Raw genomic sequence first — 22,164 nt, 5'->3', positions numbered from 1 at the left:
TTTAATTTTATTTTTTTCTATTTTATATTTGGTACAGGGTCTCACTACGCAGCTTGGACTAGTAATGATCCTCCTGTTTTCCGCCTCCCCAGCGATGGGATTACAGGGGTGCGCCACCACGCCCAGATGTGGTCTTGGCTAAGCACGCCCCAGGGGCAGGGCTGGCACGGCATGCATTGAACCTCGGTCCCTCAGTTTGCCAAACCAGGCGCTTAGTCCACTGAGCTAGTTCACCACTGAGCTTTTGAAAATACACCAGACAAGTGTTGGCGAGATAGCTCAGTAGACTAAGCACTTGCTTAGACAAGCGCAGTGGTCAGGGTTCGAACCCTGGCATCACATGCCACACCAGCGCCGTCTCCCGGGGCAAGTTGAGCAGGCAATGGAGTCCAGGTGTGGTGGCAACGCCTGTAATCCCAGCACTAGGGAGGTTGAAAACAGGATTACTACGAGTCTGAGTCCAAGCTGCACAGTGAGACCCTGCACACAGACAATTTTTTTCCACAAGAAAATATGACTTGTGGATAGAACAGGCCTGATTTTCACTGTTTACCACATACCTAAAGTTAATTGCTTTATAAATGTAAAATTGTTGTGACACATGAGGAAGAAAAATCCTTAAGAGATCTGTTTGCGGAATGAAATGGACACCATCAAAACATTCTTATTATTTATTCTCCACAAGGCAGTGAAAATCACATAAAACAGTAATTACTGTCTGCAAAACTAACTGAAGATGTTTTTGGCTGTTTTAAATCCTGCTTAAGCGGGCCAGCCTGATAGCTCAGCGGACTAAAGCGCCTGCTTAAGCAGAGCTCAGCAGCCAGATTCGATCCCCGGTGGTGTGCCAGCCCCGCCCTTGGGGCACGCTGAGATGGCAACTGAGAATGGATGCGGTGGCGCCCCGGAATCCCAGCACTTGGGAGGCTGATAAGAGGAAGATCACTACGAGTCCGATCTGTGTAGTGAGACCCTGTACTAAATGCAAATAAATAAATAAATAAATAAATGAACAAACCCTGCTAAAGCGAAACAATAGACCCCTATGTTAATAAGAAGGAGAGAATCTACAAAACTATAAGAAAGGGAGCTCCTGATTTTGCAGCTCTTTTCAACAGTTCCCAGGAAAGCAGGCTGGGAAAAGTCTGAGCCCCTGGCATCAGTAAGCACTGTCTCTGGAGAGAGCTTCCTGCTTCCGCAGAGACCGGCAGGGCGTATCCAGGCTCAGCTCTCCGTCCTGGGCAAGTCTGAGAGGCCGGTCCACTCGGTGTCTAGCATGTTTCATCCTCACCTGGAAATAGGGTTCAGTGGGTGGCCTTGGTGGGACCCTGCAGCGACCTTCATCTGCACCGACGCTCGGAGGATGAGTAGTTTTCTAGAGCAGGGCTGGGGGGTGCCTCACCACAGCGGCAGAGGAAATAGTGCAAATGTCTTGGGAATTTTGTTTGGACCTAGGAGATAGACAACCACATCTCCGTGTTCTTTTGCTGAGCTGCTTCCAACTGTTCAAATGAAACGAGTAGATTTCTTGTGAATTCTACCTCAACACAGTTCGTTTAAAAGAAAAGTACTCCGCAATGACGGGAGCCCCGATCTCTGCTGGGCAGTGTCCAGCACCAATTCTTGACTTGTTCTCATTTTATAGAGCAAGTGACCAACTCGGACAGATGACACAGTTGGGGCGGTGACGCAGCAGAGAGGCGTGGCGCTGAGATTTGGACCTGGAATGGAGGCTTCACCACTCCGACTGCTGCGCTTTAACGCCTACGTGGAGATGGCTCAGAAGAATAAGCGCTTGCCTGCCGAGCACAAGGGCCTAAATTCAATCCCCGGTTCTACGTGGCGCTGGTACACAGTAATAACGGTGGGAATAACGGTGGGTGAATATTCGCTAAACGCAAGAAGACCTGGCTAGAGCCTTAAAACTCCCAGGAGACGCCATTATCTGGAGATTTAGTGTAACTAACCCCAGCCCCTAGCGAGTACGTGCACACAGCTGCACGGGTTTGGCACGCGGAAACCCACAGCTGGCGCACTCAGTCCAGCCGGGCGGGACTTGTCAAAGGGGCGTGTCGGGTGGGCGGGGCTTCGCAAGAAGGGATTTGAAAAAAAACAAAAGCGTATTGCATTGCAAGACACTTGTACCTCTTCTCTTGCCGTAGTGCCTAAAACCGGAAGTTCCTCTAAGACTTGCCGTACATTTCCGGGCCTGAGTAAAGCTCTGATTCCATGTGGGCTCTGCTGTGAGGAATTGTTAGCTTCGGAGTCCTACACTGATCTCGAGCTCCGGGTGAGGAGGAACACAGAACTAGTTGGTGTGGCTGCGGATCGCGGCGTTGTACCGGGAAAGGGCAGTGTGTCGGGGGTTTTGGCGGGGAGTCGGCGGGGAAAGCCGCGGCGCGGAGGACTGAATGAACCTCGTCTCGGCCGCCTGTCAGGGTCCGAGAGCGACTGCCGATTTGTGTGTCCGTGAGGGCCGGGGTTGCGGAGGATAGTTACTTGCGCGCAAAGCCTCCCGTAATTTCGCAGACTTCTCACGGTGCTTGTGTTTCTTAGCCTGCGTGTTGTTCAGTCGCTAGCGTGGACGATGACATCGTTAGCCCAGCAGCTCCAGCGGCTCGCCCTCCCTCAAAGTGATCCCAGCCTCCTATCCAGAGATGTAGTTGCCTCTCTGTTGTTTGACCCCAAAGAAGCGGCTGCCATCGACAGGGACACCGCCTTTGCCATTGGTGAGCTGTTCTTTAACTTTGGAAATCTCTTTCAGACGTCTGCTTTCTGGAAGTTACAGTATTTCCTTGTTTTCTCTTTCTTAGAAATTTCTAACTTGTTGACTTACGTTTAAGGGAGACTTGTTCAGAGGAGAGCAAGTACCATACCTAGGGGATCGTAAGGCCTGGGTTCACAAATAAAACAGATTTTATCCTCCATAAAGGATGGCCCGTTTATTGTCAGGGATATTAAAAGAAAAAAGGAAGGACCTTTGTTGTGAAGTACTTTCGCTTCTCCTGGTTAGAAAGCTAGGATTTTTATGTGTTGAAAAATAGAAATCTGTGTTTGGGATTGTATTATTTGCTATACTTGCTAAAAGGAGGCATAAGCTTTATGGTAAAGTTGCTGCAGAAAACCAATATCAATCCAAATGGAGAACTCTGTACTGAGGAGTTAGAAGGCAGCTTTTATTCTGCTAGTGGACTGGGAAACGCAGAGGTTCAAATCATCAGTCCAGAGTCAGGTTTCAGTTGAGTTTACATATAGTTTGCCAGTGAGAAGTACAAAGCTGATCGCAGGTTATTACATGATTGATTGAAAGGAATACAAGAATTGTCATACATTGTCAGGCAAGTTTGTACAGGAACATTCTGGGAAGGAGTGGGTCTGAGAAGAGTAAGTAAAGTTGAAATTGACCTTGACAGGGGCAGACTTCCCCCAAACGTGATAGCTTTGAAGCCCTTGAATCACACTGCAATCACTGTTTTTACTTTTATTTATTTTTTAAAAAATTATTTATTTGATACAGGATCTCACTATGCAGTTCAGATTCATAGTGATTCTCTTGTCTCAGCCTCTCCAGTGCTGGGATTACAGGCATGTGCCGCCACACCTGGTCTCAGGGCTGGCACGGTGCACCCCAGGTTCTGGGGCCAGCATGGTGTGTAGTACCAGGGATCAAACTCGGGTCCTTGTGCTTTCCAGGTAGACACTTAGACTTTTGAGCTATCTCCCCAGCTTACTGCGTATTTTTAAAACACAAGCCAGACACTGTCAGTTTGACCTACACATTGATAAGGGGAAACATCTGGGTCTAGACAGTCCAAGGCCAGCTGCGTGACGTGAGTTCAAGCATTGTTCCAGGTTACTATAATATGTTTACAAGTGCTGTTTTGTAAGTGTGCCCTAACAAAGTAAAACTAAAAGAAAATGGGATGCAAAAAATTGTTAAGTAAATTATCTTTTTCTAGGATGCACTGGCCTGGAGGAACTGCTTGGAATAGATCCTGCCTTTGAGCAGTTTGAGGCACCATTGTTCAGCCAGATGGCAAAAACCTTGGAGCGCAGCGTTCAGACCAAAGCGGTGAACAAACAGCTGGATGAAAACATTTCATTATTCCTTATTCATTTGTCACCTTACTTCCTACTTAAGCCAGCACAAAAATGCCTGGAGTGGTTAATTTACAGGTAACTATCAGTTACTGATATTTAACTATGGGCTAGCTACTTGGATTTTTTTTTTTTAAATCAGACAATTGAAAACATACCAACTTAAAGCTGAAAAATTAGGTATAATAAGAAATGAATATGTCTACAATATGACTTAAGCACATTCGTTAAACACACTGCTGAAGATCCTGAGTAAATGGTCCAACCTCATTGGTTCTAATGTCACTGTGGCGTTACAGGTTATTCCATTATATGGAGGCAAAAGGTATTCTATTTCTTTCTTCCAAAGTAGAAGGTAACAATATCCTGTAAAATACCATAACTTAAAAAATAAAACAGTAATAGCAAACACAGTAGTAGTGAATGTGCATTGAGTATTTATATATGGACCAGGCCCTCAGGTAAGCACTTCCCATACATTATCTCAATCCCTACACTATCCAAGGGGAGGTACATAGATCCCTTCATTTTACAACTGAGAAAACAGAATAGCATTTCAATTGTCTTGAGTCAAACAACTAGTAAATGATATGGCTAGGATACAATAAGAGTTTATTTCTAAGGACTGTCTTTTATCTACTTTACATACTGTGTTATTAAGTTTACTCAGTTTATATTCAAGTAGAAAGATTTTCATTTCATTCATGGAGATAATGGGAGTATAGTGATTTCCTTGTAGGAAGCAGGTAAGTCTTTGAGAAAACATAGTTTTATTTTGGGATTTTTTTTTTTTTTTTTTTTTTGGTTTTTTTTGTTTTAAGAAAAAAAACGTAGTCTTAATGTTGTTCTTTTGACTTACGACATCAGACAAAAAAAGTTCAGAAGTATAGTGCAAATTCCCTTTGTTGACTAGCATTTAACTTCTTCCAAATAGATCATTGATGTATAATGTACTTTTTTAATTTGATCTTTCATTTATCTCTTCGTGTGACTTATTTTTCAGGAAACATGAAGTTTTATACATGGATAAATAGGTTGCTTTTGTTTACTATTTTGAAATAATTGCTTATTAAAGGTTTGCACAAGGTTATGGAGAGGTAACTCTGCTTGTATTAATTGGGGAAAGTTTCATGGAAGAAGTCACCCTTTTCCTAATACTAAAACCTTTTGTATAACTAAAGATGGAGCACTGTGATACTGTAAAAAAGTACACGTAAAAGCATAGGACAATTTAGGCAAACATGAAAGATCACTTGGCTGGGAGAATTAGGAAAAGGACCTTGAGGACTGGAGGTGCTAAGTCCTGAATGTAGGGAAGGATTTACTGTACCTCACAGAATTAGTACACTTATTTTATATCCTTAAGGTAGAAAGACTGATGATAAACTTTTATGAAGTTTGTATGCAGATTGTGATTGTAATTTGATAATTTTTGTCCAAAGAAATGATTTCATTTTTAATTAGTCTTTTGGTTTTAGTGAGATACCTTGTTAAAGTTCATTGGAGAGTGAGGTGTTAATTTTGAAACTGAATATTCCAAAATGTTACTGCATAAGGAGTGACAACCTTGTTTAAGCAAACTTGAATGCAAAGTAGAGGGCTCATTTAAGCACTTTTTATCTGAATGATATTCACTATAGGAACTTTCAGCTCTTTGATCCATGAGTTGGACATGTTAGGAAATCTGTGCCTATAATTTTGGTGTCAATTGGAGTTTGCTTTTTTCCCAGGTTCCATATCCATCTCTATAACCAAGATAGCCTCATTGGTTGTGTCCTGCCGTACCATGAGACAAGAATATTTGTGCGGGTGATACAGCTTCTAAAAATTAATAATTCAAAGCACAAGTGGTTCTGGTTATTGCCAGTTAAGGTATGGTTGTTGAATGATGTGTATCTGTACATAAATTTTACAAATATGATTTGAAAAAAACATCCTTAGTCCTTGTAGGGATACTTCAAATATTACCTACATCATTTTTTAAAATTTTCTTCCAGTTGGAGCTGTGTTTAGTAACAGCTGGTGCTTATTGAGTAGCTGACACCCGTCAGGCTGGGCATGTCATATCACACTGTAATGTTGTCTATGCCCACAAAACTAGTTTTATAGATGAGGATAGATTCAGAAACTGAGGTACTTGCTGAAGTTGACATAACTAAAATGCGTGGAATGGAATCATGTTCTGTGGCTAATCCCTGTTGCTTCGCATTGTGCTGTGCCATGTGCAGTTTTAAATTTTGGAACTTAAGTTAAAAAACAAAAAACAGAGGTTATGTGAAAAGTACCACTTATGGTACCACTTATTTTTTGGTTTTTGACACAAAGTCTTGCTATATAGTTTAGGCTGAATTTGAACTCACTATGTAGCCCAATCTGGACTTGAACTACCCAAAACCCTCTTACCTCATTCAGCCTCCCAAGAGCTAGGATTACAGAGGTGTCCCACCACACCCAGCTGACAGTACTTACAAAAATTAAAAAGATGAGGGTAACCGGAAGAACTTCAAGAAATTTATTAAAAACTGTGACTAAGGGGTTTGGGATTATCATCATTATTACATTTTTTGAGACAGGGTCTCACTAGTCAGTTCAGGCTGGCCTTGTGCTTATTTTGTAATCCCAAGGCTGATCTCGTATTTGTAGGGATCCTGTCTTAACCTCCCAAGTGCTAGGATTACAGGCGTGCACCACCACGCCTGGTTCCAGGGCTGGCACAGCATGTGGGTCCGGGGATCGAACTCTGGAACCTTGTGCTTACCAGGTAGGTGCTTATGCCTCTCAGCTATCTCCCCAGCCCTGGGATTAATTTATAGATGACTAAGAGGGTAGATGCCTGCCAGGTTAGGTCTGAATAAGATTGAATATCACAGTATTGTAAAAGCACTGACTGCCGTGAGCACTTTGTCTGAAATGTAGTAGAGGGAAATAAATGTACACTGTTAATAGTGAGTCCTTATGTGTGCAGTGAGGAGATCCAGGTCAGGAGGAGGACAAGTGAGGGCAAACAGCCATGGGGCTGTGCAGAGTCTGCTTGACAGATGATGGCCAGGGCAGTGATCAGAATGAATAAGGGAACAAAACGGGCAGTTTGTTTGTCTGTATTTTATTTTGTGTGTATATACAATACTGAAGATTGAACCTGAAACCTTCCCACTGAGCTATATTCTGAGCCCATTTTTAATTAAATACATAACATTTGGTTTTTCTCACTTTGAGATAGAGTCTTATTGTGGTTAAGTTGCATAGGTTGATCTTGAACTTGGGATCCTTTTCCTTCAGCCTCCTAGAGTGCTTCAGGGAGGTTTTAGTTTGAAGGAATATTAAAAATCTAGGGCCAGCCAGATAGCTCAGTGGACTAAAGCGCCTGCTTTGGCAGAGCACAGCAGCTGTGCTGGTCCTGCCTCCAGGGCACGCTGAGATGGCAGTGGAGACTGGGCATGGTGGTTTGCGCCTGTAATCCCAGTACTTAGGAGGCTGAAAACAGGAGAATCACTACAAGTCCAATCTACATAGTGAGACCCTGTAGACCCTGTGTCAAATACATTAAAAAAAAAAAAAATCTAGACAAAGCATTTGAACTAAAGAACCCAACATGTGATAAAGCTGCTCAGCAAAATCTCTCAGCTCAGAGCATCAAAATCATTTTTTCCTGGTTTGCACACAGATTGTACTATTTTCTAGGACCCTATATGCCCCTTACCATGAAGATTATTTCCAGTTCTTTCATTGATCAATTCCATTGTATTAACAGACCTTGTACACTGCTAGCTAGTGGGAGTAGCAGCCCAAATTGGCCCGATTCCTGGTCTTTTACTGTTATTGGCAGTGTTGTATAGCAGTGGCAAAACCATATCATGTTATCTCACAAACTAAATCCAACCAGTAAAATTACTGTAAAGAAGCTAGTTTATATTAACACATACCAAAGTGATAAGCATTTTTCACTCAGGTCCTCTGCCTTCATTGTTTTGGTGGTTTTTTTTTTTTTGTTTGTTTGTTTGTTTGTTTGTTTGTTTTTTGTTTTTTTTGGTGGAACAGGGGATTAAACTCAGGCCCTTGCACTTGCCAGGCAAGCGCTTATTCTCCCCGGCCCCCTTCATTGTTGATCTTTTGAATTTCTGGAGTTTGCAGTTTATGTCTTAATCTTGTCATGGCCACCAGCTAAAAAGGAAATAACATGTTGTGTTTATGAATTGTCTAGGGCAGGTCCTTGAAAATAATGATCAGTTGTTGAATATCCTTAAGAGCTTGGTTTTTTTTCTGTCAATAATAGCAGTCTGGAGTACCATTAGCTAAAGGAACCTTGATTACCCACTGCTATAAGGATCTTGGATTCATGGATTTCATTTGTAGTCTGGTGACCAAATCTGTGAAGGTATGTGGCATATTTTTTCATAAATAAGTAATTCCATGAAATGATTGTTGTGAATGAAGAAAATGTATTATACCCTTCCCTGAGAACAGTGGTACTTTGAAGAAATCTGTTTTGTTGAATAAACTGCTATTTGGACACATAAGCAGTTTGAGAATCAGCCTTTTCTCACCAAGGGCATTTTTCTACACAAGTAAATTAGTCTGTTCCTTGCCACATTCTTAGCTACCCTGATTTAAATAAAGTAACCATCTAAAAATGTCAGGAAGATAGCTTGGCAGTTCACTCTTCATTGCGTTATTTATTCAGTGTTCTATGTGATAATTAAAATGTCAAAGTAGTCCAAGAAGCTATAATAAATATATTTGTGTTTTGATCTAATTGCCTGTGTGTTTGGCTTATATCATCTGTTCAGGCTTTCGCTGAGTGTCCAGGCAGTGCAGCCCAGTTGAGGGTGCTCTTGGCTTTTTATGCTTCCACCATGGTGACCGCTCTAGTAGCCGCCGAGGACATATCAGACAACATCATTGCCAAGTTGTTTCCTTATATCCAAAAGGTAAGTCCTGCAGCTATGTCAAGTAGCTTGTTTTGAATTTAAACTTGTTTTCTTGCTTTGGCAAATTTCATTTCTATATAAATGTTTTTAAATTGAAACTATTTCAGGGGCTGGGGAGATAGTTCAGTTGAATAAGTGCTTGCCTGGCAAGCACAAAAGCCTGAGTTCAATCCCTAGCTCTAAAAAAAAAAAAGAAAAAAAGAAAGAAAAAAACTATTTCAGATGGTTGATAAAATTTAATCTTTAGCCTGTAATCCTGGTACTCAGGAGACTGAGACAGGAGGATTGCTGTGAGTGCCAACCTGGCTACAAAGTGAGTTCAAGGCCACCCTGTCCCAAGAAGACAAAAATTTAAAAAAAAAGGTAATCTTCAAGTGAAAAGTATGACTTTTCTCAAATCTAATTAATACATGTTGGCTGTCTGCCCCTGGTACCATCTCATAGATCTTTTTGCTCGACTGTCATTTTACCTCACTGGAAAGAGAACAGTGCAGTCTCTTGGGGACGTAGTCTCACCATCCTTCCTGGTGTATTGGTTTTGTATCTTAACGTGTTTCCTTTCTGAAGAGCTCTGCTGCCTACTGCCTTTCCAGACGCCCTTTGGCGTCTCAGCTTTTCACTCCTATGGTGTCCAGAGTAGCAGTCTTTAAACAGATCCCTTTTTCACTCCTGTACAGAATCTGATTGAAATGTCCCTTCCACAGACAGGGCTTGCAAATGATATATGAAAACATAAAAATTACACATATTTATGGGGTACCAGGCTATGTTTTGATACTTGATGTGATATAATCTATATATTAGGGTAACCAACCATATGTGTTTCCTTAAATATTGATGTTGCTTACTTGTCACGGTAATAGCACTTTAACTAGAAGAAAATAATTTTATTCCTTCATGACTTACCATATATTTGCAAAACATTTAGGGATTGAAATCATCTTTACCGGATTACAGAGCTGCAACATACATGATCATATGTCAGATTTCTGTGAAAGTGACAATGGAAGATACCTTTGTTAATTCACTAGCATCACAGATCATCAAAACATTAACCAAGGTTCCCTCTTTGGTCAAGAATGGATTAAGTTGCTTGATAGTTCTCCTGCAGAGACAGAAGCCAGAAAGTCTTGGAAAAAAGTATGTATCGTTGACTTAAGAAATGATGCTAGTTAGGATTTTGAACACTTTTTGTAATATAAGTGGTACACAATTTTGTATTGCCATTTGTCTAACTTGTCAGCGTCACATGTGCTTGTTTCTCCCAAGGCCCTTTCCACACTTGTGCAGTGTTCCTGACCTTATTGCAATTCTTCATGGGATTTCTGAAACATATGATGTTAGCCCTCTTCTGCATTACATGCTTCCCAATCTGGTTGTCTGTATGATTCATCATGTTACAGGTATGTGGTTTTACATTTGTGTCCAGAAACTTACTGTTGAAGACTTGACTCTCTTAAAAATAGGAACCACACCACACTAATTTCTCATCCAACTGCAAAGAAATATTTTTCTCCTGAGTCATTAAAATCAGAAGACCGAGGACTGGTGAGATAGCTCAAGGACTAAGTGCTTGCTTAGGCAAGCGCAGGGAATGGGGTTTGATCCCTGGCACCACACTGCTGTGCTGGCCCTTCCCCTATTCCTAGGCACACTGGAGCCCAAGCATGGTGGTGCACACCTGTAATCCCAGCACTGGGGAGGCTGAGACTAGAGGATCACTGTGAGTCCAAGCTGCGTAGTGAGACTCTACCAAATACATAAAAGTATAAGACCAAAAAATTTCATATATAAAAATCCATATTATAAAAGTAATCCAGGAGTCAGCAAGATAGCTCTACAGACTAAAGCGCCTGCTTAGGCAAGCTCAGGGACCGAGGTTCAATCCCCATTCCCACATGGTATGCTGCATCAGCCTGGTCCCCAGGGTGTGCTGAGCCACCACAGAGTCTGGGTGCAGTGGCACTTGCCTGTAATCCCAGCACTGGGGAGGCTGAAAACAGAAGGATCACTATGAGTCCGAGCTGTGTAGTGAGACCCTGTAACAACCAAATACATTTTTTAAAAAAAGTAAATAGAAAGTGATTGCTTTGTGTTCACCCTTCAGCAAATACAGAAAGAGGAAATACTTGATTCTACTGCTACTTAGGAAACACAAAAACATCTCCAAAATGATGTCAGTGTATTAGAAAATGAGGTTTGCACAACCGAATCTTGGTTTCAAACATGTATTTCAGGAAAAGAGTTACCATAAAGAGAGTATTCTTTGTATTCTCACAATGAAGGCAGAGGCCAACATCAGATTGCTATGTTTTAAAAAAAAATTTTTTTTTAATCATTTACTTATTTATTTGGTACAGGGTCCCTCTCTCTCTTTTTTTTTTTTTTTTTGTGGAACTGGGGATTGAACTCAGGCCCTTGAGCTTGCCAGGGAAGCACTTATTCTACTGATCTCCCTAGCCCCATGGTACAGGGACTCATATGTAGCTCAGACTCACAGTGATCCTCCTGTCTCAGCCTCCCCAGTGCTGGGATTACAGGCATGCATCACCATGCCCGGTTTTGGTGCCCAGCAAGGCACACCCATGGTTCCTGGGCCAGCATGGCATGTAGTACCAGGGATTGCAGTACTGGGGATCAAACCCAGGTCGTTGCACATGTCAGGCATGTACTTAGACTGCCAAGCTATCTCCCTAGCCCCTAGATTGCTAGGTTTATAATAAATCTGGAATAGAAGATGACAGCCTTTAGTAAGGAGACACTGACTTGAAAATTAGCCTGTTTTCAGAGATGTTATAGTTTGAGATTTAGAGTGTGGCCCAACTTCACCCTAACTCATAATACTTTTTTGTATTTTTATTACTAATAAAGGCATGATAATACTTGTTAAAAACAAAACTTCGGTAAAGCATAAATGAGAGCAATATATACAAAAATGCTTTGAAAAGTATGAAATAGGTAAGCTATACCTTTGAAAATAGGAAAAAAGCTGAATATTGATGTTTTTAAGTTCTTCCTAGATTTTCTACTGTAAGTAAACTTAATTGTATGAGCATTCAAAATAAGTTTCCCCAACTTAATTTTTTTTCTTTTTTTTTTTTTTTTAATGGTTAGTACATTGTGTATTGTTATTGCCAAAGTACCCAACTTAATTTTAATTTGTTACATATTCAGGAGACGACACTGAAGGGATGGATCATCAAATCTATAAGAGGCACTTAGAAGCTATTCTTACAAAAATACCACTGAAGAACAATTTAGACCATTTGTTGGCTAGGTAAGCTATTGCTAACATGATTGTAGTTTGTAGAGTTGAGGCTTAACAGACGTTTCAGGACTGGTTAGCAATTTTCTGGTATCTTTTATGTATATCTTGCTTTTGTCTGTGTTGTTTCATTATATATATATATATATAGATATAGATATATATCTATATCTATATCTATATATATATATATATGTTTAATGGGGTAATTGTGACAACATGAAAAACAAAAGTAATTTCTCTTGTTTGTCTTTAATGCTTGTAGAAGAAAATGGCAAGGTAATAGTTAATCCAAATTTCACTGATAACTCAGTAGTTTGTGAGTATTTAAAGTTTTCTGTCTGGGGATACAGCTTGGCAGTCTAAGTGCCTGCTCTGCAAGTAAAAGGACCCAGGTTTGATCCCCAGTGCCATGCCTTGCTGCCTTGCAGGCTGGAAACTGGGCATGGTGGCATACGCCTGTCATCTTAGCACTGAGGAAGCTGAGACAGAAGGATCACTACCACTGTGAGTCCCACAAGATCCTATACCAAATAAATAAATAGTTAAAAAATTAACAATAACAAAAAAGAATGTGAGCATTATAATTAGGCACAGCTTGGAATCGTAGCTCTGCCGCTAGAGTAGTGAGTTCTGTGGATCAGCCTTCGTCAGTCTGTTTTTGCCCTTTTTTGTAATGTTTGGTAGGCCCCTCTTGCTGGTGTGTGTCGTCTGTGCTCCTTGTTCAGAAGTTGATTGACCACTTACATGTAAAGGCTCTGGAATAAGAGTGGGGCTTAAAATGTAAAACTTCCCTCTCCTTTTTTCTCATACAAGGACTCCGTGAGGATTAGACATTGGATACTGTTTAATTAGACCTAATTGAAAGATGTCTTATGCCCTTGTTCAATAATGGTAAACCTTTCAGAGCTTTCAGTGATAACAGACTGGCATGCGTGCCACAGGCTTACCACCACTCCTTTAGTTTCTGTGTCACTAAAATAATTACAATTTCCAACTTGTAGAGGAATGGCAATACAGGTAATATTTGTAAAGCATTGACGCAGTAGAGACTCAGTAGTAATTCTCAAATCTGCTTTCTGCTTTCTTTTGCAGCCTTCTTTTTGAAGAGTATATTTCATATAGTTCTCAAGAAGAAGTTGATCCTAATAAAGTATCTTTGCTTAATGAACAGTTTCTCCCACTCATCAGACTTTTAGAAAGCAAGTAAGTTGTATATTAATGCTCCTTTAATATGTATGTCCTGTTCTATAAAGAGAGAACTTAACGTGTCACATCTTACTATAGTGAGTTGTAAGAGACTGTGTTTATTTTTTTTCTTTCAGGATGTATAGCAAAGATGTTAAATATAAAAAGAAATAGGAGGTGTGTGGAGACTGAGAAAATTTTATAAAGAGACTTGTTTTTTAGAGTAGTCAGAGTGACAAACTTGATGAATATCTTTTGGTTTTATGTATACCATTTGTTAAAATTTAAATTCAGTAAATTTTTGTTTTATGTTTTTAATATATATGCCTTTATAAAAATAATGAACTCTTCTAAATTTCTTTCCAGATATCCCCGAACATTAGATGTTGTTTTAGAGGAGCGCTTAAAAGAAATTACAGGTCTGAAAAAACAAGAGCTCTTTCACCAATTTATTTCACTTTCTACAAGAGGAGGAAAATATCAGGTACATCACTCTTCTCCAGAAACATTGTTACAGGAAATATGACATTGTAGGTTAGTAAGGAGTTAGTTGATAATTCTCCTCTTTGGAAAATGTCACAGAGTTAAGGCTTTACATAGACTTTTTTCTTGCCTCAGATCCAGGAATTGAATAATTGAAGAACAGCATAATGATTTTTAAATAACTATGGATACAGTGCTTATTTCAGGAAAGTATTGTTGGGGGATATCATATATGATGTTCTTTACCAATCACCATAGTACGACCTCAGAGGTTCCTAGTGCTCCTTAGCTTGTTCTTCGATCAGTGCTAGGCAGTGCAGGATCCATTAGCCACATGAAGTCATTGATTAAAATAGATCATGACCCTCATAAAACTTCTGAAATCTTGTGAGTCAGCCCTATGTCTTTATATACGAGTTAGACTTTTAAACAGAAGTTCTTATATTTTTTCTTGAAAATGGGTATTATGAAGAAAAGTAATTGATTTAGGTTTTTTTCCATAGTAAAACTTTTATCTTTGATAATGTTGCATTTCCAAATCTTAGCTTAGTAGACTTTCTTCTTCATCCAATACACAAGTGAAAAAAGTCGTCATTAGTTTGAATTTTACTTTGCTGTATCATTTAGCTGAGCTATATTCTATCTTCAGTGAAGTGTTACCTTATTTATTTTAGGTGCTTTTTGCTTGCAGTTAGGTATACATAAAACTACAAAAGTACTTCATAGAATTATTTCACCTACTTGAACCCACACATACACATAAGGACACATGAAATCACCATTAATAATACAGTTTTATTTTTCTCTCATAACATTTGAAAGACAATTTTGCTTTACATTTTGATTTCTGTAGTTCTAGGTGGCTGTTACTAATTAATATGTTGGGCAGTTGAAGTACATTATGTTTTTTTGTTGGTCATATTCTGCTAAGCTTAAGTGAAATCATTTGATAACTATGTCAAACCTACAGTTTTTGGCGGATTCTGATACATCTTTGATGCTCAGTTTGAATCATCCACTTGCTCCTGTGAGACTGCTGGCCGTTAATCACCTGAAAAATGTCATGAAAACATCAAAGGTTTGTGTCAGGTGTGATTTTTTTTTTTCCTTATGGAGATAAACTGAATTGTATATCTGCATTGCTGATTTTAAAAAATAGTTTAGATATTTTTATTCTATATCAAAACTTTCAGAAGTTACAGATTTAAAATGTAATAGGCTATTTAAAGCATTTGAAAATGCTGTCCTATTTGATATATATGTCTGATGTGGCATGAGTTGTGTTTCTTCTACAGATTGCTAATAGGTTTATTTTACTGGTTCACTATGTAAAAACATTGGTTTTTGTTGTGATTAGAAGATTTTGGTGTCTGGAATAAAAGGGCTTTCTGCAATCTTTCTGAAGCAATTCTCACTCTACCTGCTTTACTCTAAACCTCTTTCTCTGTTCTGTGGATTTGGTTTCATTTTTTTTTTTTTTTTTTAATGTATTTAGTACAGGGTCTATAGGGTCTCAATACACAGATCAGACTCATAGTGATCCTTCCTGTTTTTCAGCCTCCCAAGCACTGGGATTGCAGGTACGTGCCACCGCGCCCAGTCTCATTTGCCATCTCAGTGTGCCCTGGGGGCAGGGCTGGCACAGCAGGCCGGAATCGAACCCCTGGCTCCTGTGTCTGCCTAACCAGGTGTTTTAATCTGCTGAGCTATCTGGCCAGCCCTGGTTTCATTTTCAACCAAGAACACTGCACATTCACTTTAGGTGCTTCAGTGGGTGACACAGTGAATGCCTTTCTTTGTCTTAGATTTTATTTTTCCTTCTCCAATGAATGGGAGGGCATTGGTTCTGTTCTAGAATTCTAGACTGATGTAAATAGCTTGCTTATTATTTTGGAAATTGTGGTGGCATTTGACAAATAAAACTTAGACCTAATTTTTGTGAATTCCAAAAATCTTACTATGTCTCCTAACAGTAATGACCACTATTTTTATAAGATTTCACCCCTACCCGTAGTGCACAGATAAGGGTGCGTTCAAGTTAACTAATAGTCTTATTTTTCTCTTATGTGAGTGACTATATACCTAGTTTTCATTTTGTTTATAATTTAAAAAAGAATAGGATATCAATTTGTGGTAGAGTGGCTTTGAAGTGCATTCCCTTATCCTTTTAAATTTAGATAGTAAATATATCTAACTTTTATTAGTACTTGTTATGTATCAACACTGACATAATTTTTAAAACTTGGCCAGCCCTTCTAGGTAGGTGTCATTATGAGCAGTTCCATTTTACATATGAGAACAGTAAAGCCCAGAAAGGCTAAGTGACTTGACTAAGGTCACACACCTAGTGAGGTGGAGCTCAGACTTAACCTTGGCCTTCTTGTTCTTTAGTCTATGTTCTTCCATGTCTAGCCTCTTATTTTAGTATTATCAACTCCTTAATAGAAAAATTATATTTGGACTATAACCTTTATATTTTCAGTGGAAACTGGAAGAAGTTTTTTCTAAGTAATTATGAATCTCAGAAGGCCTGTTAGAGATGCCCTAGTTCTGGATTGTATGAATTTTCTTTAGGGCAGGGTCTGGGTTTTCTCACTGATATTCTGAAATGGTTTTCACAAAACCATTCTTCGTTTCTTTTTTTTCTTTGTGGAACCAGGGATTGAACTCAGGTCCTTGCACTTGCCAGGGAAGCGCTTATTCCACTGAGCCATCTCCCCAGTCTCCATTCTTTGTTTCTAACATAAGATCTTAGGAGGTTTGTAGCAATAACTAAATTTATTTGTTTTTTCTGTTGTTCAGGAGAGCATCGATGAGTCTTTCATAAAAGAAGCTATTTTAACCCGATTAGGCGATGATAATATAGATGTTGTTATTTCGGCTGTTGGTGCTTTTGAGGTGAGTAAATTGGCTATAGAAATTTACGTTTTGTTTGTAAATACTTTTTGGCACTTCTCATATGATTCTATGCTCTAGATAAGAAGATATTTGAAAGTCATTCTTCCAAAAAACAAAAATTATCCACTTGAGAACACAGAGTTAGTCTGGTTAGAGGGAACTCAAAAAATAGTTTGAATAATTTGATACATAAAGAAGTTCTTTAAAAGGAAAAGTGCTTTGTAAATTTTTATATTCTTCTAATATATCTTTATTAATAGCAGATGTCTTGAGAACATGGAAAATTGGATTATGAGGGCACTTTTGACAAACTGCTCTCATAAATTTTGACATCTAATAGGGATCATTGGAAGAAATCTTTTGTATAAAGTTCATTCTAGAAACACTAAACCTATTTGACACAAGTAAATTATTTACTCATGGATTTTCTTTTTTCCTGTGTAGATTTTCCAACAACACTTTAGTGCAGAAGTGACGGTTTCAAATCTACTCAATCTCTTTCGAAGAGCAGAACTTTCAAAAAATAAGGAATGGTATGTGTTAATTTCTTCACCTTCCTCTCCATGCTCTTTTGAATTGGTAAGAGTCCTTGTACCAAAGTCACAGAGATTTTTCTTGTTTTTTTTCCTTTCTAATTACATTTTATTTTTGTGACCTTTCATTGTAGAAATAGAGTGTATCTCAGTGCAACACTCTTACATTTTCTGTTTAAAATTTTAAAAATAAAATGCAAAACTATGTTTAAAAAATTACATTTGGAGAAGGTGAATGAGAATTTTCTACTCTGTGTACTTGCACATTGTTATTACTTTGTGAGTGAAAACAACTGAAATAGTTTAAACAAGTATAAGATCAGAGGTTGATGATACCTTGCATAGTATTTGATGTGCTCTGGTTATTTCACTTTTGGCCCCTAAACATTTTGCAAGGAAGAGCAACGGGGTCTTTAGAGCATGAGAGTACAGACATCGTGCACAGTTCTGCATCGGTCATATAAGGAGAGGTCCATCACATAGATACCATATAGGTTCCATCACACAATGGTGTGCTCAGTTAATTTTATTTTTTGAGTGCATGATAAATATCTGAAGTGCAGTGCAGTTGAGACATGCAGTATGGTATTTTTTTATGTTGTCAACTTAATGCTTTCTTAACCCAGTGATTTCTTTAAGGAAAGAAAAAAGACTTGATAGGGCAACATGGTTGTCCAAGATAACACGTTTTTGTTTTTTTGGCAGAACCAGGGATTGAACTCAGGCCCTTGCGCTTGCTAGGGAAGCTCTTATTCCACTGAGCCAACTCCCCAGCCCCCAAGATAACACCTTTACTGGAATGGTTTTTAAGTGATATCTTGGTGTCTTTTCAAAAAGGAGACCAAGATATTATCAGAAGCTAGAACAATGTAATGATAAATTTCTGCTACATTGAAATGTCTTAACATATATTTCAATCAAGTGTACTGCATCTTCTAGGTACAAGGTCCTTCAGCTGGCTGTAGACATATTAATTAAAGAAGAAATATTGAGTGAAAATGATCAATTGTCAAATCAGATTGTTGTACATTTGCTACCTTTTATGGTCATTACTAATGATAATATGGAATCTGTTGAGATGAAAACTGCTATGTATTTGTCAAAATCAGGAATTTGTTCTCTGCATCCTCTATTAAAAGGCTGGGAAAAAGGTAAGAAATTCAGTTCTTTTAGGAAAAAACACACTGATGACACTTTAAAAAGAACATAAGTAAATTTTTAGATGGGTGTGTTTTGTACTTGAAATTTGTTTATTATGTGCAAGCAAGTTTTTGTAGTTTTCTAAGACAAAGTATATAATGAAAAAGAAATTGATTCACAGACAAGTTTAGAATTGGATAAGAAAAAAAGAAAAAAATTGAAGAAAAATAAAATTATTACCTGAATCCCTTATTTTATATAATTCTTATGTGTTGCTGATTTAAGAGCACTCTATATTCAAAATTTTTTTACAGCTCTTGAAAATGTAGTTAAAAGTACAAAATCAGAAAAACTAACTGGGGTAGCAAATAAGAAGATGATTCACTTGTTGGCTGGCAATATAAATGCAGGAGATCCTTCATCAATGCTAAAGATGGTAGGTGTGCTGTGAAAGCCCACGTAAGCTTTCCTCATACTCTGATTTGATTCTCTGCTTTTGTTCTATTTTTCTATTTATTTATTTATTAGTTGCTTTGTTTAACCTTCAACATGTGTGTTAGTTCAACCTATTTTGCAGAATATTTTTTTCCAGAATATTTGATGTCCATGTTTTATATCATTTTTTTTTCTGTATGGCTATATGTAATACTAATGAGACTAATGTTCCTTTTATCTTCATTTATTCTGTCATTCTCACTTAAAATAGTCTTTTTTTTGTTGTTAAAATAGCAGAATATAACCTAAAAAAGAGAAAATTAAAAAAAAGAGAGAGAGAAAATCATTTGCCTTAGTAATAAACATTTGAATGAGAATCTGCAGTCCCAGGAGTGCAGTCTTTTTTTTTTTTTTTTTTTTTTGCAGTGCCAGGAATTGAACTCGAGACCTTGCACTTGCCAGGCAGGTGCTTATGCTGCTGAGCTATATCCCCAGCCCCAGTAATAAACATTTGTAAAGATGTTACGTGATTTAAATGCTGTTGGCAAGTACAGTTACATTCATTATGATTTCTGAGAACACTTTTGTAATTATCTAGAAATCAGTGCTTATGTTTTTTCTTTTTTTTCTTTTTTTTTTTTTTTTAAAGTTTTGTCTTTGTCATTTCCTTTTATTTGGAAAATACATCTTGATAGGCCTGAAATAGAAAATGTGTCTTATGAAACTGAAGAACTCCCAGTAATGGAGTATGTTTATTTTCAAGGTGGAAGACTTAATAAGTGCTGGTGAAAAAGAAACTCTCAACCTGAAGCAGAAAGTGACATTTCATGTAATTATGTCTGTGCTTGTCTCCTGCTGTTCATCTTTAAAAGAAACTCACTTTCCATTTGCAATAAGAGTGTTCAGCTTGTTACAGAACAAAATGAAGAAGTTGGAAAGCATCCTGACTACTTTGGTAAGGAGGGCACTGTCTACAGAGTTGTCTGTTAAGTGAAGTCACAACCTGGCCTGTGAGTCACAGCAGAATCTACGCCACCAGAGGCCAAGATATGGTGTTTGGATACTAGTGGGGTGAAACAGTAGTGCCCTTGGGAAGTAGTGGGGTACTGCATGAGTGTGGTCGTCTTTTAAAAACGTGATCTAAATGAGCCCTCCTTAAAATCTTAACTTCTTTTTCCTTTGAGAAATGTAATAGCAGGAACTGCTTGTTCTCACTGCTTAAAGTACAGAGCCGTGGTGCAAGTTGGTGCACACCTGTGATACCAGCACTCAGGAAGCTGGGGCAGGAATATTGCAGTGAGTTCAAGGCCAGCCTCAACTGCATAGTGAGACCCTGTCTCAAAATAATTAAATTAAATATGGAATTATTGAGTGTTTCATATATAAGTAGGTGCCAAATTATTTTATATTGCTTTATTTTCAATACCTTTCTGAGGAACGTGAGATATTTTCAGCTGTTGTAGCACACTGAGCCAATCATATCCCTTACAAAAGACATTGTCTTGCTATTTGTTACAGATTGTGCACATATATCACTATGGTACAATGTTTTTTTTTCTGGGAAGATACAAAAGACATTATCTTAAACCTATATTTAGATTATTTTCCTTTGGACATTTTGCAGTGTCCCTTCTTCGGATTAGCAGTAAAAATGTAGAAGGAAAAAAATGTCCCTTTAAAGATCTCTTGGAACTCTGATTCCGTAGCTTTCTACTTAGAAATATGCCTATTTGCTTTTGCCCTTTATTTGACAGAGTTTATGTAATTTTGTTTTTAGAAATAGTTTTAAGGTCAAACATACATACAAATGAAGCAACATTTAATTTTTCTGTGATTTTTCTCGTGACTAGTAGTAGGCCCCTCTTAAAATCTGTAGGAAAATTAATAGTCTTCTCCCCACTGGAATGCACTTCCTAACAGAACTATGCTTGTTACCCAGAGGAACCAAGGCATTTTTTACAGTCTACCTGCGTAATCCCTTCAGTGTTTATTAGTTTTTGTTTTCTTTTTTTTGTTTGTTTGAGTTTTTTGGTGGTACCGGGATTGAACTCAGGACCTCGCACTTGCCAGGCAGGCAGTTACTACTGAGCTACTCCCTGGCCCCTTAGTTTTTGTTTCTTTAACATTTCAGGAAATCTCCTCAGAATGGTATCCGGAGCTGATGTTGGATAGAGGTTTACCAGAGGAGTTGTGGGCACATTACATTGAGGAGCTCCACAGTGCCCACAGGGTTGCCAGGGAGGATTCCATGTTATTTTTATTTTCCCTGAAGAATTTTATTTATGCACTAAAGCCTCCTAAATCTTTTCCTAAAGGTAAGATGCAAGGTATGACTCTTCAAGCATGATGCTCTGCAAAACTGAGTTCTTGGCTCCAGATTCTCCTTCAGCTTGAAGAAAAGCTCCCCACAACTTGTTCACATAGGTTGTATGTGGCTTTTCTTTTCTCTTTGTCACTATAGATGACACATGGTGGAATCCTGAACAGCTGGAAGAGGACAGCAGACATTATTTGTGTTTGCTCATTGGGCTCTTTGAGATGATCCTGGGGGGTGCCGATGCCATTCATTTCAGAGTTCTGATGAAACTTCTGATAAAGGTACTCACCTGCTCCCCATCAGACAATTCTTTAAGAAGATAGGTTAGGTTCATTGTAGGTTATTGTAGTTAAGACACATATAATATGAAGAAGAGTAGCTTTTGCACAGTGGCAAGTATGTGCAAATGAACATGTCTTGTCAGCAGTACTATAATCATGCTGCTAAGCAGTGCACTGAGCAGAGACCCACATTGCTGATTCCCACTGTGTTAGGTTCATGAGTATATTTAAATCACAACAGCCCAATCTGTTGAGTTTTTATGTAACATTTGCAAATAAGGAAACTAATAACAAGTGTTTCAGCACCAGGCACAGTCATTCAGGAAATTCATCCTGAGCACCACTGGTAACCTCCGCATAGCCAGTAGTTGCATCTTATTCTTCTATAACTTGCTCTGTCCATGGGATTTCACAAAGTTGGCAGTGACCACTCTACCTTCAAAGTGCCTTCTGAATGAAGCTTCCCAAACACCACTCTTTTTTTTTTTTTTTTTTTTTTAAACACCAGGGATTGAACTCAGGCCCTTGCGCTTGCCAGGGAAGCACTTATTCCACTGAGCTATCTCCCTTGCCCTCGCTCTTTTTTTTTTACTTAGTG

At 38.6% G+C, this 22,164-nt stretch overlaps 1 protein-coding gene across 3 annotated transcripts in view; it reads left to right on the top strand.

Moving 5' to 3' along the window:
* Window positions 1-1,664: 1,664 nt before the first annotated feature.
* The window catches only part of Heatr1 (HEAT repeat containing 1), a 68,271-nt gene continuing 47,771 nt past the window's right edge, over window positions 1,665-22,164 (top strand). The window contains exons 1-20 of one of the 3 annotated variants that reach the window (XM_023700881.1): window positions 1,665-1,864; window positions 2,163-2,290; window positions 2,557-2,729; window positions 3,960-4,176; window positions 5,829-5,970; window positions 8,375-8,473; window positions 8,886-9,026; window positions 9,955-10,166; window positions 10,296-10,429; window positions 12,201-12,303; window positions 13,387-13,497; window positions 13,846-13,963; window positions 14,933-15,040; window positions 16,765-16,860; window positions 17,305-17,393; window positions 18,333-18,544; window positions 18,848-18,969; window positions 19,732-19,923; window positions 21,100-21,283; window positions 21,430-21,566. In XM_023700881.1, the coding sequence (XP_023556649.1) occupies window positions 2,588-2,729; window positions 3,960-4,176; window positions 5,829-5,970; window positions 8,375-8,473; window positions 8,886-9,026; window positions 9,955-10,166; window positions 10,296-10,429; window positions 12,201-12,303; window positions 13,387-13,497; window positions 13,846-13,963; window positions 14,933-15,040; window positions 16,765-16,860; window positions 17,305-17,393; window positions 18,333-18,544; window positions 18,848-18,969; window positions 19,732-19,923; window positions 21,100-21,283; window positions 21,430-21,566 (2,559 nt within the window). In that variant the 5' untranslated portion in view covers window positions 1,665-1,864; window positions 2,163-2,290; window positions 2,557-2,587. Of the gene's footprint in view, window positions 1,865-2,162; window positions 2,312-2,556; window positions 2,730-3,959; window positions 4,177-5,828; window positions 5,971-8,371; window positions 8,474-8,885; window positions 9,027-9,954; window positions 10,167-10,295; window positions 10,430-12,200; window positions 12,304-13,386; window positions 13,498-13,845; window positions 13,964-14,932; window positions 15,041-16,764; window positions 16,861-17,304; window positions 17,394-18,332; window positions 18,545-18,847; window positions 18,970-19,731; window positions 19,924-21,099; window positions 21,284-21,429; window positions 21,567-22,164 lie in introns of all 3 variants that reach the window. The other 2 variants (XM_004640842.2, XM_023700880.1) reach the window with 2 other exon arrangements.

Source organism: Octodon degus, unplaced genomic scaffold (genome assembly GCF_000260255.1).
Source record: "Octodon degus isolate 3935 unplaced genomic scaffold, OctDeg1.0 scaffold00127, whole genome shotgun sequence".
In the NCBI taxonomy this organism is placed as follows: Eukaryota; Metazoa; Chordata; class Mammalia; order Rodentia; family Octodontidae; genus Octodon; species Octodon degus.
The sequence above is the reverse complement of the archived record's forward strand: the minus strand, read 5'-3'. Positions and strand labels throughout refer to the sequence as shown.